We start from the raw sequence: 18673 nt of genomic DNA on the forward strand, positions 1-18673 counted from the left end.
CTGGTGTTGCTGATGGGCTGAGACCTCTGGCAGACCAGTCCCTGTTGATTTATACATTAAAATGATTGACATTGAGGTTTTGTGCCCAGCTGCTAGTGTGGGCGCCAGTGTGCAGTGGGATTTCCATCCAGTGTTCACCTCATTTAAATCAGGTGCGAATGACAAATTAATGCTACAAGATAACCACATACCTTTACCACATACCATATGTTTCCTTCTTGTTTTGGGATTTCTCTTGCACTGACCTTATATTTTTCAGTGGTCCATGTTCAACTCTTGACATGCCTTACAGTGCAAATACGGCTGTAGGCTATTACTGTCACGATCGGATGTTACATTAGTAGTGTACTGTAGATATAAATCTAAAAAGAGTATCAGATCATATAGCCTGAGCAGCTTCAACCAATTATTTATGTCTCTTACTGTTAAGTGGGTAATGTGTCATTATGATAGCCGGCCGATCACTGAACTGTAGTAACCCTCCCCCAAAAAAGAAATATCCTATACCAGCACTTTTTTTTTTGTTCCATTTGAAGCCCTGAGTAGTACTTAGAGCCTTATACAGCCACTGATATGATATACCCCAGTGTGTGTTGGCCACAAGCAAAATCAACAGTGGGAGAGTAGAAAATGAGTCATACAGTAAGTAATATAATCTGGACCTGACGCGATAGCGTCAGTCCATCTTTGGTAGAGGCAAAACAAAGCAGAAAAGAGGTTAGAAATACACGTGAAAATAGACAGAGATGTGGTGCGAGAGACAAGGAGAAAGTGAGAAAAACTGCCAGGCTGTGGCTGATGTATATTTTTGTGATTATAATCATATCATAATCATCCACGATTACAAATGATGGCTTCCTCACTTAATTTGACATGGAAGGAAAAAAAACACTTTCATTAGATACCCATTCATTTTGATTAGAAGAGACATCTGGCTTCATAGAAAGTGATGCTGGCACTCAATCTGGAACAGTGGACCAATTCCCCCCCCCCCCCCCCCCATTGAATTGTTGCCAAACTAGGACGTTCACCATATAACAGGGTGCGTGTGGAAATGTTTCTATCGTGGCGAAGCTTATAGAAAACATGTCCTGTTGCATCTATTTCTACAACTTTTTGGCATGGGGACCCCTTGCTGTGATGTTTTAAGGGCACACTAGAATGCATTCTGAAACATTTGGATGGAAATATCTCCTCTGTGGGATGGTGGGTTTGATGGTATCCCTATGAGCTTCAGGGATAGGGCAGACTTACACGGCCCACAGAAAAAGCCACTATCAGTCACATTCCTGCTTGGATATGTCCTTAAGGAAAGATTCCCATGTTGGACAACTGCATCACAATAACTACAGACCGCCTCTCTAATTTCAAGGCCCCTGGATGAATGATCAGGTCTGAGTTTGTTTAGTTGTTTGGTTTTTGTTATGCATTCCCATGACTTGGGTGAATGCAAGTACTTCCTCTCCCATACAGCCAGATACGCATAATTAATTGAAGTAATTTCTGGGCCCATTTTGACATTAGAGAGCCGGATTGAAACTGAAGACTTTGTGAAAATATACACTCATGTGTAAGCTCTACATGAGTGCATTTGTTTTCATTCTACATAGAAGGAACTGACGTGCTGTCTCTGAAAATGATCATTGCAGTTACTTGATGTATGAATCAGACATGAAAGAAATATCTAACTTAGTAAAGTGTTTGAGCCTGGATTGTCTGAGATGGGGTCAAATGGGCTCTAGCACTTTTCTTGGGTCCATGGCAAAAATTCTGCTGATCCAAGGTAAAAATAGTAATGTAATGCATAAAGCCTATCTGACTATTTCCTTTTACTGTACTAAGTAGTATGTTTAACTTTAACAAACTGAATTGGTACATGGATGTACAGTATGAAGAGAGCTATAAATGGTGCCACCTAAGCACATTTATCTCCGACGCCATTTGCAGTACTGCATAAAAAAATCCCCTTGCAAAGCAAACAACATAAAAGGAAAAGACATCTATAAAACCATTGATAGAAAAGTTGAACCACAACACAAGGTTGTAGTTTAGTTGTGATGCTAGTAACGGGAGGTCCGGCTCTTTTCGAAGAAAGAAAGAAAGTCTCTTACATGAACAACTGAGCACAGAATCACAGCTAACAAATCAAATAAATAGGGGCCAAAGTCCTGTGACATGTCAACCCCTTTGCCTTCTTTCACATAATGGTATGAGCCTCGTCTGTCCTGGCATGTGATTGGCTGCATTTTGTTCCCATCAAAATAAAGTCCCGCCCCTTTCTGGTGGCTTCTCAGCAGAACTGACCAGGAATGGCTGAAAATTCGGCTCTCCCCTATGGAAGTTGGCTCCTCTCGTTCACTTCAAAGACTCGGCCCTCTGAGGCTCGGCTCGTTTGCTTTTAAGATGCCTTACAAGCCTGGTTGCCAGAAAACTTTTACTGAGCATCATGCTCTCGTAATACTGTACATCCCCTGGCTAGATGATACTAGATGAACAGTGAGCAGTGCTAACAAAACATCTTAATATACCTATTTAAATGTCAACAATACATAGTAGAATGGTGTATTGCTCCCAAAATAGTAAAATACATGTATTCCAGATCAGCCAACATTTTCATTTTTTAATTTGGCTAACTCAGAATATTGATAGCTTATAAAATCTGAGAATAAGGAGCCTGCTAACAGCTTTGATTCTGCCTTTGATTGTGTTGTGGACAACTGCCACATGGACGTTTGCATTACAGGGTTGGCATTTGCCTGCTCCAGCTCCAGCAACTTTATCATACAGTATTTTCATGCTTGTTCACATGCTTTGTAGGCTTTATTTCTACAGAATTTGAATACTTTTCCACACATGCAGCTGTTGATTTGAATTACATATGCTACTACTAGAACAGCCGTAAAGGAGAACCAGATGCTCTGTGTCTAGACCACCTCTGAAAATTCATTTCTGGAATGAATTTTTATAATTTATAACAAGGAAATGTCCACACCACTGAAATCCTAACAAAACAAAACAAGAAATTGAAAAAATTGAAAAATGAAAAAGAAAGGAAAAGAGAGAGAGAGAGAGCAACATCTTTACTGCATGTGCTCAGATTCAGTATCCTTTGTTTTTGATATTGAGAAAAACTTCCTGCTTTTTATAGCATAATGTCACAACTTAATTTATATACTTCGTTGGATTTTCACGACTGCTTTTATCTTCCATATTACAGACATAGTAGACTTTCTCAAAATTATCTTGCGCTAGGGCTGGTACTTAATCATGGAAGGTATGTGTTGTAGACATAACAAATGTCAGCATTTTTGATTTAAACTAATGGTACAATAAATGGAGATCCTACTTCTGATATTTGTGTCTAGTGGAAAAAGTGACATTAAATAAAAGCACGTTGGCAGTATTAATGTTTTGAAATACAGCATGTAATTTATTTGGCCAAAGGATTCTGAAAGCAGTGACACTCATTTCATTTCTCAGGGTTTTCATATTTTTAGATTCAACCGCATGAATAAACTTTAAATCTTAAATGTGACTCAACTAGGGCCACATTTGTGCGTCAAAAAATAACATGACATTTTATAGGGTTTTACTCTCTTGAATTTAATCTTTTGTGGTTTTCTCTTGTTGCAACGTGAATTAAATCAGCCATTTACTTAGCTCATTAGTCATTTGAAAAATTAAACATAGAACATTTTTGAAGTTGTCACTCTTGCTTTTGACTCTTTTACGTATTTTGTTTTCTTTATTTGAATTATTAAACCTGACTAATGATTTAGAAAGCTACGCTGTTTGTATATGTTTTAAAAGAAAATGACTGGAAAATCGATTTGCCCTCGGGTTAGAAGTTCTGATTTGTTGTCCACGCGAAGCAATCACACCATCTTGAAAACTCTACCATTAGCCAAGTATTCTCACTTTCTTTTATTTTTTGCCCTGTTGACAAACCCTTTTGACAGGAAACCTTTGAAGGGTGGAAAATGGCTTGCTCTTTAGCCTGCCAAATGAGTTTGGACACCTCAAACTAAACACAGCAATACTCTGTGATTTATAAAGAGGAACACTTAGTTTGTTTTCAGGTTGTGTACACAAGTCTCATTATGTCCTTGGAAATGCACAACCGAACCACAATTGACAGAAACACAATATCATCTTGACAGAAAGACAAAGGGAAAAAAGAAGAAAGGGTGATGTAAAAGAGAGGGGAAAAAGAGCCTCAGAACTGCCCGTGCTGGCGGTAATGAGCTTGTTTTTCAGAAGGCAGTCCAGTCAATCCTCTTGGCTCAGGAGTGTCCTGGAATTAACATTTCAGCCCGAACAACAGACATGAGGCTAGGCCTGGACCACCCACTTCACTGCACACCCCTGGTTTACCAACCATTATAAAAAAAACAACCTTTCACTAAGTGGATCTTGCCCTTTGCCAAGTTCTCCTCTTGCATGGCCCAAATGATGAAATTGCCGATTTGTCATTTATATTTTTGTCATTTTTGCAACAGTGGGCCCTTCATTCCACACAAAAATAGTCCAAATAACTGCCTTTTCATTTTTATCAGGCAATCTTGGTTTTTTTCGTTTTTTTTTGAATTAAAAGGAAAGTGGTTCACTCCATGGGGTGTCGACAATGCTGTTCAGTCACCATTTTTTGAAAGTGCTTATCTTAAAACAATAATTTCATGCCTTCATTGATGATATCATACTAAAACGCTGAAGCTAAAGATGCTTTTCCTAAGCAAAGAGTCAACCTGGACAATGTGACAATAGTCATTAGATTTAATATTCTGTTTGGTTGTTTATGTCAGATACATACCAGATCACTGTACATGGAATACATTGTTACAAGAGAAGTCAGTAACCCAATCATGGAGTATTACTGACTGCTGTCAGTCAGTCAGGGTAGCACCTTATGTAAACGGTCTGCTTCTGGTCCCCTTGTGTAACACCTTAGTGAAATACAGTAGAAGGCCCAGGTTTTAAAAAGGGCTGTCGAATACACCTTCCTTTTTGGTGTGCGATAAGAAGGTGTCAGTGTGGCTGCTGCTATTGGTCCTAAAGTGGCTTGTGATACACCAGGAGGCGCTGATTTGGGGTGTGGGTAATAGCCCCCACGTTGTCCATTTAAGTGGTTTGAAATGGATCCAGACCTGAGCGTAAGGGATGCATCCCAGAAACCAGACAGCTCCAGTAATGCACACACACACACACACACACACACACACATAGAGCAATAGATAAGCAGAGATGTGACAGTGCACTACAAGAAAAGCCCCAGCAGGGTTTAACACAGTCCAGACCTCTTTTCCAGCTCTTACAGTGTCTCTCAGCACCATAACTGCTGCCGCTTACACAAAGATCAAGACCCTTTTTGGAATAGAAATTATACTAAATGGTCAGTGTCAAAAAAGTCATAAACATTTGGACTAATCTGTAACAGTGACAGCAGGAAGTATCATCTTGAGACATTATCCTGTACTTGGCTCTCACGCAAACACAATTTTGCATGTCTGCCACAGTCTACAGGATATGCATGCTGCTATCTCAACTGATGGACTTTCTAACATTTAGCCTGTTAGGCTTTCCATTAAAAATGTGCACATGCAGTGTGGTTCCTTCAGTAACCTAAACACATGTCCCTCTGTATGATGAACAGTCCTTTTGCTCTTAAAATCTGTCCTTCTACATGCTTAATGTTGTCATGTTTTACTCAGCTCAAAGCTGCTTGTTTAGTGATAAACAGCCAACTGTTTCTCATGAATTGTATAAATGTACCAGTCAGGCAGCATCATTATGCAGTTAGGCAGTTCACATGAAGCCAGGCAGTGGCAAAACACCACTGTAAAACCTTTATACCTGGGAGTAAAGTTGCAGTTAGGGAAATGTAAATGTCTTTATGTGACTCTGACTGAGCAAACGGGGATTTTGTGAAACCAGAGGCTCAATTTGGTAACTTCTTGAGAAATGACTGTAGATCCTGGAATGTCTCTAATAATCCAAACCAAACCATACGCTGTATTTTCATTAACATAGAGTAACATGGAGTAAAGTCATTTCTGTTTTCAGAGTAAGAAATCCATGCATGGGATGCTAAAATAAATAAATCAATCAAACAACACAAGAAACAATGTGAAACTTGAAACTTTTAAAAAAGATTTCCATGCAGCCATTTATACACTATTTTACATTAGATTAGATTACAGTTACTTGGAAAATGCAAAAACATCTTTAAAATTAGATCTTTAAGCTTTCCTGAAGTGGAAATTGGCCTACGGGCCTACGGGGTCAAAGGAAAATGCCATTCAGTGCAAAGGAAAAACATTTTGGGAACTTATGAAGCTTAGTATCACTATAAATAGTTTAGCCTTAAAAGTGTCACCCCTTCTGAAACCCTTTTTTGAGTTTACAACAGACATTTTTTTATACGATTTGTTCTTCATACCTCAGTGTTTCTGTTCAAATGTACAAAGGTCCTATTTTGGGGGTTTAACCCTGAGTTTACATAGAAGCACCACAAACCATTAAGCTTTTAAGCCAAGTTTACTAGTTGGAAAAATGCTTCTCAAACTCCAATCCGTGAAAAGAATTTATGAGTATCAGACAAAGTTACCGCTGGGCCCGTTATTTCATTGGCTTTTTGGCCCCGTCTTGATGAAAATGCATAGAAAACAGCAGCATGTACTGAAATGAATTGGCTCCAGTTTCAGGTTAACTAAAACTGGCTGGGCTACAGCATATTCTGGAGGGAATCAGTTGCTGGCATGAAAACTTCGCTTTTTGTAGAAAATAAAGCATCACAACTTCAACATTTTCATTATGCACGGATATTTATTTCACCATCCCAAACTCCTTCCCAACTGACACAAATTTGCATTTCAGCTCTTGTAATGGAAGAGAGTATTTGCTTTCATTGCTGACAATAATTTCTATTTGTAGTTAGTGAGTGGAAAATCGCAGCATTTAACTGGAGTTGAGGTTACAAACCATCTAAATAACCCAACACCCACATAGACCTATTTTACGTATTCCCATGTGGTGATTTTGCATGATTACGCATGCTTGTGTAAGCTTGTTTCTCCTTGTGTTTATGACCCCCAGCAGATCAGCCATGAGTCAGCCACATTCCCAAAGAGACAAACCATTTAGTGACCGCTGGGCTTAGGTTTCTGTTAGCCATCTGTCCTGTCAGTACCTTTTGTGTCAAGGTGACTTGCACTTTTTAAAGGCTATCACCATCGTCAAACAGCGGACACGCAAATCTCAGCAGATGAGTAAACTGCCGGGCGAAGCTGCTAGTAAGATGCACCTATTCAGTGACATTTAATTTGAAATTATGAAAATAAGGTTTGCGTAAAGGGATAAATAACCAACACCATTCACAGAGGTCATATATTTTACCATTTCCAGTCATATTCTACGGTTCATTTTCAGTGAGAGTAATCCATCACTAGTACATGCACTTTGTGGATTCCAGATTCCTTGTTTTCTTTCCAATGGCTTGGCCCAGACCATTGGGGGTTATTTGGAAAGTGGTGCTTATACAGTATCAGCCTTATGTACTGTAATTCACAGTTAAAGGAAACAGTGTTATGTCTGAAATCCAGCCTGAAAAAATGTTATACTTGATCTTAATATTGTTTCCAAGACAGGATATGATATGAAAAGTTAATTGGACTTGGCAGACCTGTGCAACTGGCTGAAACTGTTCTGCAATGGACAGAGATTAATTTCTGTTCAGTTTTATTAGCAGTCTTTGATAGATTGCAATTCATTGTTATTCTTCTCAGCTTCTTTTATGAGAGATGTCCACAACATAAATTATAATCAGGTTATTATTGTTCCAACTGTTACAGTTTAAAAGACATAAACTATTGCAGTTTGTCAGTGTTTTATTCCTGACTGGTAGTTAAGTTTGTCAGTTACTGTCATGTTCATTTCCTTTACTGTTTGTGACAGCTACACCGTGAGAGGGAATAACATTCATTATTTCCACAACTGCCTCAACCATTATGTGGACACTATTTACAGAGATACCTCATCACCAAAAATTGCTAAATAAATACATAAAAACATTTGTACATGCTGTACTGCACAACAACATAAACAAGACCTCGTTCACCCCAACCAACCAGTGTATCTTGATCACATATGTTTTCATCTGTACCACTCAGGTGTTGATATGGGGGTTCGTATAATCAAGTATGAGCTAAAGTACAGCGAAAAACACAATCCGGCAAAGTACAAGTAAGAAATTTGGGGAAGGTTATGGTTTCCCAACTCAGCCTATCAGGAAATAAAGGAAAAACAACTACATATTTCAGTTAGAGGTAAGTGAAAAAGAATCCAAGCAGAAGGGCCAGACAGTTAATCCACATGAAGAATCTTATCCAACTCCAACATCTATCTCCACCTTGTGGCTTGTTTAAAATTAGAGATAAAAAGTCCTTTCCAGCCAAGCTTCGGTGACTATCTGTCCATCTTTGCCTCTTCCATCCTCAGCGAGCCACCAACACCTGGCTGTGAACACAATGACTAAACCCATTCCTGTGCCATTTAAATTATGAAACAAAACCTTTGTGTGTATTCCTTCTGTTGCACTTCAGAATCTCTATCCAGTTAATTTTTATTAACCTTCTGTCCTCATATGTTCAAATTTTGTAGCATTCTACAGCCCATGTATATTATGATTTAAAGCCAACTGACATCCGATGTAATTGGAGCTTTCTGTTGTTGCAGATTGAGAACTACATCAAAGAAAGCATGAAGACAGAAATGGCTCAATTGCAGCAAAGTGCCGTCCACAACCACACAGCAGCGATGCTGGAAATGGGCACCAACCTTCTCTCTCAAACAGCTGAACAAACACGCAAGCTAACTGATGTTGAGACACAGGTAACCCCTGAAAACACACACACACACACACACACACACAAACACACACACACACACAAGCAAATGCTTTCAAACACTCTTGCTGCAATAAAACAAAGTAAACACGTCCCAGACTTTTGTCCCTTTGTGTTTTTCTCTCGGTCAAGCAAACACACACTAACACTAAGGATATATCTTATGCTTCATTAACAAAAATTCCACGTACAACTGCCCCCGAAAAGGTTACAGAGAATTGGCCAAAGACAATAGTGATGCTATATAAATTGCTTTTCCTCCTCTGAGTTACTTGGCTCAAGTTCCCTTTAGTGTTTATAAGGAGCTTGAGGAGGAGGTGATGGAAAGTTGTGAAGTTAGTGGTCGGTAATTTCTGCTAAAGTACTACAAGTTTGCAAACTTGTAGTACTTTAAAAAAAAAAGATGATTATAACACAGATGAATATTTTCTAAGTACTTCCATGTGTTGGGTAAACACTTGACAAAATGAAAACAAAGTTGATGGTTTATGTGCTTCAAATGTGTTTTTCCCTCCACAAAACCTTAAATAAAGCCTGTGCTTTTGGTTTGGTGTGCAGGATATTACTGTGGGTCATGTTACCACAGCTGACAAAGTATTTCACATATTATAATCGGTATGACTTTTGTGCTCTGTACGTCTTTTTATTTCTTTTTCATGGCAGGTTCTAAATCAGACATCCAGACTCGAAATCCAGCTACTGGAAAATTCTCTTTCTACTAACAAGTTGGAGAAACAGTTAATGATCCAGACCAATGAAATCAGCAAACTCCATGACAAGAACAGGTAACCAGACCTCAGTAGATTGGGAATAGAGATCATTCTGTACATAGAGTGAGTAGGAGATAAACGGTGTTCACTCTAACTACTGCTGACCGTTTCGGGCCTAGGTAAACAAAATCAGAAGCCCACTATCATCTCTCTTGACTTTTCCGAAACAGATTTCAGTGGTATAAACATTCCTGCATTTTCTGTGAAGTTCAGAAAACAGTGTCAAATGTTGGAGACTGTGCTTTCAGAGTTGGACCAATATGCATTTCTTACATAATCAAGGAGCTAAAATGTGGCTTTGGATACTTTTTCATCTTTCCAAATCTTGTTCTTTGCAATGATTGGTCTGGTGGGATTGTCAGGGATGATGTAGTGTTTAAAGGGGTTTGGTCTGCATTGCTCATTGTGGACTGAAGTATCCATAGAGACTCCTTGCAATCACTTGCAGTCACACCATTTGAAAGCATTGTCTCTGTTGATTCTGACTTTGAGGCTAATGAAGATAGATTTCCCAGGGCAATTTTCCTGAGCTTCAGCAATGATGGCATTTTTCCATTTTGTACATAAGGTCTTTTATTTTTCCTTCACCATAATCCTTTACCTTTATCTGAAACCAGGAGAAATATAAGATCAGGTTATGAATTTGATGTCCGCTTATATCATCTTTCAGCCAATGGACTGTGTAATGATAACACTTGGATATCGTAAGGGGTTATTCATTTACCTCAGATGAGTCTGCACACCACATGATGAAGCCAGTGTTTATATTTTGTGGGGAACACATAGCAACCAAACCTACGGATATTAGTCTCTGTATTTCTGCTGAATGGAAACTTCTTGTATTTGGTTTAAGGTATTGCAAAGTGCAAAGTTGTTGTGAAGCAAAGGCGAGTATATCACCACACTGTGACGGCAATTAATCACAGTCTATCTCAAAGTGAAAGCATTAAAGAAATATTAAACGTGGAGATCACTCCTCTTCATGATGCTGTTAGAAAAACGACGCTGATAAATGTGAAGTTACATTAAGTCATATCTGACACCAAACAAATGATAATTTCGTGAGAACAAACATCATTTGATTTTTTTATGCCTTGCAAGATCATAGTAACTTTAAACTTCTCCATCTCTTGTAAAGACTTTCCATGATCTGTTTTATTTTTTCTCAGCCTTTTAGAGCAGAAGATGTTAGAGATGGAGATGCGACACCACGAGGAGCTGGAGACACTGAAGCAGGAGAAGGGAAGTCTCCAGACCCTAGTCGGGAGGCAGACTGGGGTTATCAGGGACCTTGAAACCCAGCTGAGCAGGGCCACAGGAAACAGCACAGCCCTGCAGAGACAGCAGCAGGAGATGATGGACACTGTCCACAACCTGCTCAACCTCTGCTCCAAAGATGGAGGTAAGCTTACAGCAACCGGTGTCTTAAGAGGTTTGGAACTTTTTCAGCAATGCAGAGGTTAAATATAATCTTACACAATAGTCATCACATAAGAACACATTCTGGCATTTGTATGGTTAGAGATGAAGTGAGTCACAAACTATTACAAGTGTAATCAAATGTTGAACCAAACGGAGAGCTCTGAAAGCTTCGCAAAAGCCACTGACGGATGATTGAGCCCAACAGCTCAAAACTGCACCAATCAGTGAAATACCAGGATTGGTTTAGATAAAGACAGCAACAAGCAGGGCTGTGTTTTGAAGTTGAGCTCAGCGTCAGAAAAATCACAGAGAGCAAAGACACAACAAGGAGTCTTTTTTGTTTTTAATCACATCGCACAGTTTAGGTGTGAAATGACATTTTTAAAAAAGCGGAAAAGGTTTGAGTCATGTTAGAATTAAGGTTCCAAGATGATGGGTTGCTCCTCTAATGGTGGGTTTCCATCCACCATTTGTTTTAGGTTCTTCCTCGGTTTATATATAAGAAAACAGAGTAAAAATCCCAAAATATATGTGGATGACATTAAGGAATGTTACCCGTACCTTGTTTAGCCCAGTACAATTAAAAAATGGCTTGTTTTCCTTCTTGGAGCTTTTGTTTTGGCAGGTCTGCACTCACCAATCACACTCAGGTGCAGACCAAAAAAACTGCACCGACACTGTTTGTGTTCACTCTCAAGCAAACTCTGAAGTGGTTTGTTTGCGGCGAGGACGTGATCCAACCTCAACCTGGGCCAAAACAGCAGCTACTCACAGTTGCCATCACGTCTTCCTCGGAAAGTGTAAAGAGGTGTATTTCCAAGAGGCTTTTTTCACGTTCAGTGAGGTGCATTCAACATTCCCCTGGCAGATTTGCTGGCTCATGTTTCAATTTGAAACTCAATTTAATTATGGGCATCCAGCTTGCACCGACTTTGTCCATACAGGAGAAGGTTTTAAAGGGTTTAAAATTATATTTCAGTGGATGAGAGCACTGATCAGTCATCACTTTGATATTGATTCAGATTTTGTCCACCCCTACTAGCGATAAACCCCCTACCCCCCCCCCCCCCCAAAAAAAAAATGCAAGACCACAATGGCCAGTGCAAAGTTTGTGGCTTGGCTGTACAACGCTTGAACTATGATGCAAACCCTGAACTTTTTTGGATTGCTTATTTCGCCTGGTCTGATATTATGACTACAACATGGTGAAAAATATTGTGATCCTTATGACAGTATGGCAACATCCGTTACATAAACCTCACCCCATGCTAGTGATCACTGAGAGCAGCATGAAGAAAGAAACATGGTTCATTTTGTAACTTGGTGCGCTCAGGTTGAAGAGATTTGGTTCCTCTCATAAACCAGAATGGTGCTCTACACTTTCTACGCTTTAATGTTATAAAGTCTGTGCAAAAGGCTTCACTAAAATGTCAAAGCAGACTTTGGTTGTGCAGTAGTATTTTTTTTTCTGTTCATTTTTTTCTTCCTTCTGTTATGAGACTAGGGATTTCTGTTTGACCCTACATTTGACCTGACAGCATTGCGACCTTTCTTCTTCGGTCAAAAAACGAACTCATTTACCTCCATCTCAGCCATTCAAACACCAAACCCGCTCTGTCTTAAGATTGGTCTTAAATCCCATTAGTCAGAGGAGAGTCGGCATGAATGCCTGCGTCAGGGGAATGTTTGCAACCTAATTTTCATTTGTGGATGTCCCGCAGTGACGCTTATAATATGCTTCATGAGGTTTCCCTTCAGACAGGAAACAACTGGGGCATAAAAGGATGTTGAAGTCATGAGTGGATAACTGCTGCACATGATTAACACATATGCTACTCCCCTTAACTTCATTTAATGGTCCATGCAATGAAGGTCATGGGCAGTCTCAGCTTGCAATTTGTTTAGTAAGGTTTTGTGTATGTTACATTTAATTACCGGGGGTCTTTGGGGACTATCTTGGCCTGACTGGTCCTTGTGAATCTGTGTGCAAGTGTGTCCTGATGCAGCACTTTTGGCCCTCTATTTTACTGGCATAACAATATATCAAGTTGATTAAATTCACTGTAAATTATACGTTTCTATCCATTTTTTTTTTTTTTTTGGCACCATTTAGTGTCAGTAAGATCAGGGAGCAGGGAACTCTAACCCAACCGCCCCCCTTTTCCCGTGATTGGTGGCAGTATTTACAATAGGCGATAGAAATGGAGCGTGGCCACTGCTGCTCTGTGGTTGGTCCTTCCCTTTTCCACAATGGTGTTGAAGGTTGGGGCAGGATTGTGGGTCAGAGGTCTCCCCTTTCTTCACCTCAGCCAGAATAAGTCAAACTGTAATAGGTCCTGGGGGAAGCCTTGTCCAAAGGAGGTGAAGGAATAGGCCGATCTCACTGATCATCAGACGCCCTGCCCCTGTTATTCAACAGCATTTAAAACACAGAAAGTTAGGGCTTTTGCTTGTTTGTGTTCTCATTTGAGGAAGGGGTTAGCATTTCATGCCAGTGGACTGGTGTCTACTTGCGTTAGGGTCTGTTTTGAAATCTGAGCTTGAGCATTTCCTTTAAAGCATAAACTCATAGTCTCTGACTTTGGGGGGAGAAAAAAAATTCTTGAAAATGTAACTTTAAGTCCCCTTTTAATTTCATAGTGTTTTCCAATTCACATGTGTGGCTTTAAATGTGTTTTAAGTGTTGGGTAGATATTTGCGATGTGCCCAGATTCAGCAATGGAGCTCTTGTTTAGGATGTAATCATTACGTAAACCCCATTAGGGCGCAATGAGCCAGACACTATTATTAACAGTAATTGACCTCAGCATAGGAAGGTCTATTTAAAGATATCTGGCTGATAAATCTGATTTAGTTTGTAGTCTTCTATCGTGCCACTAAAAATAAATGGTATTCATCATTCCTATAGCTGCTTACTCAGAGTAATTTTTTTTTTGTTTTAGTTCCTGCAGTGGAAAACAATTAAATGCCACCAAAATGACGGTGCGCTAAACCCCTTTATTACACATCACTTCTCCAGCTAAATCTAAATGTGCTTCACTGACCAGCCAAACTAGTAGACACCTATTATTGCAAAGTGTTTGCAGTTATTGCAAGTCACCTCGTTGCCCTTTCTCACAGAGGGAATTAGACTTTTATATTATATGTAGTGTTTCCACACCTGCCTGTTAAACTGTTAAATTGAGCAACATGCTTTACGGCCATTAGATCTCTGTGTATTTATACTGATTTGAAAAAGTGATCATTTCCGCAACGACTGTTGTTTTTTTAAGCAGCATGTTAAATGAAGCAACATTAGTAATATTGAGCACCTTGTTAAGTACAGACGAGATTATACTATTGTTATAAAATGTACAGTTCAAAACAACTTTTATTATATTATTATTCTTCTTAATGCTTTGCCTTCTTTATGTGATGCGTACGACGGAGAAATGCACTGGGTCTTATATGAATCACTTTGACTCTCATTTAGAGATTGATTATAGTCACATGGGAGCAGTGTTGTCTATGGCACTCCATTAAGCTCCATTATTTACTCACTTTAGTTTTAGTATTTGGGTTCATTTGGCAAGGGTACTGATTTATGCAAACACCCAAGCCCTGCTGGTCTTTTCACATGAACCCCCTACTGAATATGAGTCCCCACTGAACCACAAAATATTTTTCTGCAAATAAATAGTGGGACATAAATAATATTTGTAGAGCTGGGCAGCAAGCTGTTAAGGAGAGACACTCCCAAACTGGATCATCCAGTCCCTCAGCAGACAGTCTTCTTCCACCGAGGGCGATCTCAAAGGCGGTTGTGAAATGATTGTCCACACTATTCCAGATCCAATACCATAAAGTTCCTCTCTCACAAAGATCGGCATTGCCCATAAAATGCGCCCTGCTGTCTGTCAGCTTGAGGTAAATTACCGCCTGACAGGGCCACCCTTTGTTGTGTTAGAGTCTGGTGCGCAAGGGCCCACTCTGTCAACCTGTCACAGCAGGAGACTCTTGTTGCTGACACTCAATACTTTGTCAAAATGCTCAGATAGTACACCCAAATAAGCAGCCCGCTTCCGCTGGGAAGTTCTGTGCCGAAGAGGTTGGGATCAAAGTGAAGGCTAAGGATAGCTGACACATTTAACTTTTCACTGACATCTTCTTTTGCTCAACAATTGCAACAATAAAAACAATGGTGTGAAACCTGAGATGAAGCCCTCGAATAGGAGGACGAGGTGGGGACAAAAGCGATGCGAAATCAGAAGGAAATAACAAGGGCTAGGAAGGTAAATATAAACCACTTGTTACAACAGGAACTTGAAATTTATAGCTTGTAGTATTTTGTCCTTAGCTCCTTGCTTGGTTTCAAAATACTGCTGCCATAATTATCTACAGATGGAAATGGATGCAGCTGCTCTGTCAAAATCTGAGCTTTTCTCCCGCATCTGACGGTTATACTCACAGTGAAACCTCCGCAGTCAGCTGCTGCCCCCGACTCCTTCATGTTTCATGTGGTGTTTGCACACGTACACATTCTCTATGTATAGTAGTTCACATACACTGATGGATATCATTGTCATGGCAACATTAGGCATTGGCGTGGGCTGGAGGTTTTCTTTATTTGTGTCTGGACTGCTATGAACTCTAAATGCTAAAATTTCAACATTGTTATGATTAACCTATTTATCTTCTTTAGAGTGCACTAGGTGCTTTCTCAGCAGAATAGCAAGAATAGGAATAATGAGAGACACATGTGTGGACTGATTGATCAAACACTCGAGGCTTAAAGCACTTATCATATTTGTCCTAGGACTGCTGCTTCATTGAGTTTTGAATCTTTATGTGCACCAAATTCTTAGGATTTTCTTCTATTAAAGACGTTGATCAATCTGCCCCAGAAAATAATTTAGAGAATTCACTATAAGCTCAATGTCGCCATGGCATTCGTGTCCACGGTACCTGAATATTAACGTCTCTCCTCTAAAATAGATAAAAAAATTAGTAAATAAATCTACCTGTGTCATTAAACAATGCAATTTTCACACAGTACGTAATAAAATACTTTATAAATGGGGGAAATGTTTTAACGGCATGGCAACTGTATTGACTGTACTTTCTTGTATCTGCGACGATTAGTTTTATAGTTTCCTTTATCATAAAATATTGCACTCACCCTTGAGCTCTGGGATTCTGTCAGTGAAAAATCGGTCTAGAACAATTTTCAGTATCATTAACACTAGATTCTCCAGACACAAAAAGGATTTAAAAGAACATCGTGCTTGTTTTGACATCTACCACAAGTAAAGCATTCCGTGTTTAGTCTGTCTTCCTGAGTCAGTATTTCACAAGGAAATTTCACAAGGAAAGTTTGTCCATTCTTTCTTGTGTACCCACAGTTGTGTCTAACAGCACCAAGGTCATGGATGAAGACAAGAAGTTCCGCAACTGCGCTGATCTCTTCCAGGCCGGCTTTCACAAAAACGCTGCCTACACCATTCAGATCAATTCACAGGAGACCAAAAAGGTGAGAAGCCACAATATCTTACAGCCGTCAGTCGGCTGTAATGTGAAAATGGCTGCCTTTTCATCACTTTTAAGAAGTGCTTTCACAGTGGGTTTAGTGAGTTTTCTTTACGCTGATACAACTTTCTCCATGTCAGCTGAAGACCCTGCCGCCAACCGCGGGACATCAGCCGCTGATGAGTGTGAATGATGGGTGCTAGCTGCTGGAGGATTATTTGAAGCTGAAAATACACTTGGCAGCTTTGACAGTGCAGGAGTTTAGCACGGGAGGGAGGCCCCAGGGGTGGGGGTTAGCTGTGAAACAGGGATGTTAGACAGAACGCTGAGCTCACGAGGAGGCTGCCAACTGGGGCAAGAGTGTGTCTGTGTGTGCATGTGAATGTTTTTACCCCTGCACTACTCGTGATTGATGGGAATGATGATTTCATAAGTTAATAGTTTGGCTCCTGGGTGCTCATTTCTGTCTCTCAGAATTTTTCAAAGAAAGTCCACCTGAAATTTGAATTTCCAAAACCTTTTGTGTATGGAAATCAAACGAAAAATCGAAAGTCTCGATAAGATACTGTGCATTTCTGTGTTGGATTGCGGACTGAACCGCACTGTGCAGCCTACATTGAGCGTGACCTTTTTACACTATTTAGTATTAAGGAGGATCTATTGTGCTTATCGAAAAATTGAATAGAAGCAACCTAGCTAGCTTACCCAACCAGATTATCTTAATGTTATTTCAGCATCTGCTGAATCACAAAATTTAAGTGGAAATGCAGAAAGTAATTGGCTGAGATGGACAATTAGATGCAAAGGCTGGCAGAGCTTGCATGTGTTTGAGTGCATTAATGCTATGAATGATGCACTAGTCTTGGGAGAAATTATTCTGTCCTAATTATGCCCAGCCTTCCTTCCTGTGTGTTCAGCTGTGTGGGCCGGCTGAGGTGAGAGACCTCCTCCACGCCTCCCTGGGGACTGCTCCTCAAAACAAAAAGCAACAGATAGAACATTAGCCCTGCATTATCGGCTTACACATACTGAGGTCCAAGGTTAAGGGCCACATAACACCCAGGTGTCGGCTGGTATGTGTCCAGTCTGGACCAGCACTTTGATCCTGGAGAAACAAGGCTCTTAAATGAGGAACATCTCCGGGGAGTTGGTGAGGGATAAGGAGACACTGATTAAATTTGAGGAGGACACATACGTCACATTCCCAAAGATGATTCATCAGGACAGCTGGGAAAAGGAGTGTCTGGCAAATAATTGTTCAAATGACCCTTCATTGTTTGTTAATGCCCCTGAGATTGAATCTTGAATACATCAGTTTTGTGGCTGTAACAAAACCTACCACTGTTCAATTACTGTATGCGTGAGCTTCCCACACATCCTCGCTATCTGTTTTCACTTGTGTAGGTATATTGCAACATGGAAACAGCGGGCGGTGGATGGACAGTCATCCAGCGCAGAGAAAACGGCAGTGTGGACTTCCAGAGAACGTGGAAGGAGTACAAGATGGTGAGAGATGACAAATACATCCACGCAGACACTCGCCGAGAATGTAGACAGTCATCCATATTAATTAAAAGCAAAAATGATAACAGTGGTCCTCAACGCACTGACAAAAATAGACTCATCCATAACCATTAAGCATATATTACGAAATTGTGCAATTAACAAACATCCTGTTTCAAAAATACACTTCAGCAAGGGGATTATGACAAATGACGTGAGCTTTTTGGCATCAGCTGAACATGCTGAAACCTAGGACACAGGATCCACGGATCCAAGACCATTTGGAAACTTTGAGCAGATGTCATTTCTCCACAGCAATAGCTCCCTCCGCGTTCTTGTATTAGGAATTCTGCCTAGTGTGTCTGAGACTTGTTCCACTCTTCAGACCAAGCTTCAGCGACATGCTGTTATTCTTTTTTTTTTCCGACAGGAAATATTACCTAAATCTGAAAACAAGACACTTCTTTAGTCTTTAGCGTTTTTTTCACGTGTTTGTCATTAAGTTCTGCTGAATGCATATTTGCATTAAGGGTGGTAACATTCGTAACCTAAGCTGTGTTTAAATGGTTCATT

The 18673-nt window shown here is 40.0% G+C and overlaps 1 protein-coding gene across 1 annotated transcript in view; it reads left to right on the plus strand.

Annotated features, from left to right (window-relative positions):
* angpt1 (angiopoietin 1) overlaps window positions 1-18673 on the plus strand; it is a 49179-nt gene that overhangs the window by 12590 nt on the left and 17916 nt on the right. The window contains exons 2-6 of the mRNA XM_067496541.1: window positions 8731-8886; window positions 9564-9685; window positions 10840-11072; window positions 16474-16601; window positions 18002-18103. Coding sequence (XP_067352642.1) covers window positions 8731-8886; window positions 9564-9685; window positions 10840-11072; window positions 16474-16601; window positions 18002-18103 — 741 coding nt within the window. The remainder of the gene's footprint in view (window positions 1-8730; window positions 8887-9563; window positions 9686-10839; window positions 11073-16473; window positions 16602-18001; window positions 18104-18673) is intronic.

The sequence above is a fragment of the Channa argus genome, chromosome 1 (assembly GCF_033026475.1).
Source record: "Channa argus isolate prfri chromosome 1, Channa argus male v1.0, whole genome shotgun sequence".
NCBI classification, from domain to species: Eukaryota; Metazoa; Chordata; class Actinopteri; order Anabantiformes; family Channidae; genus Channa; species Channa argus.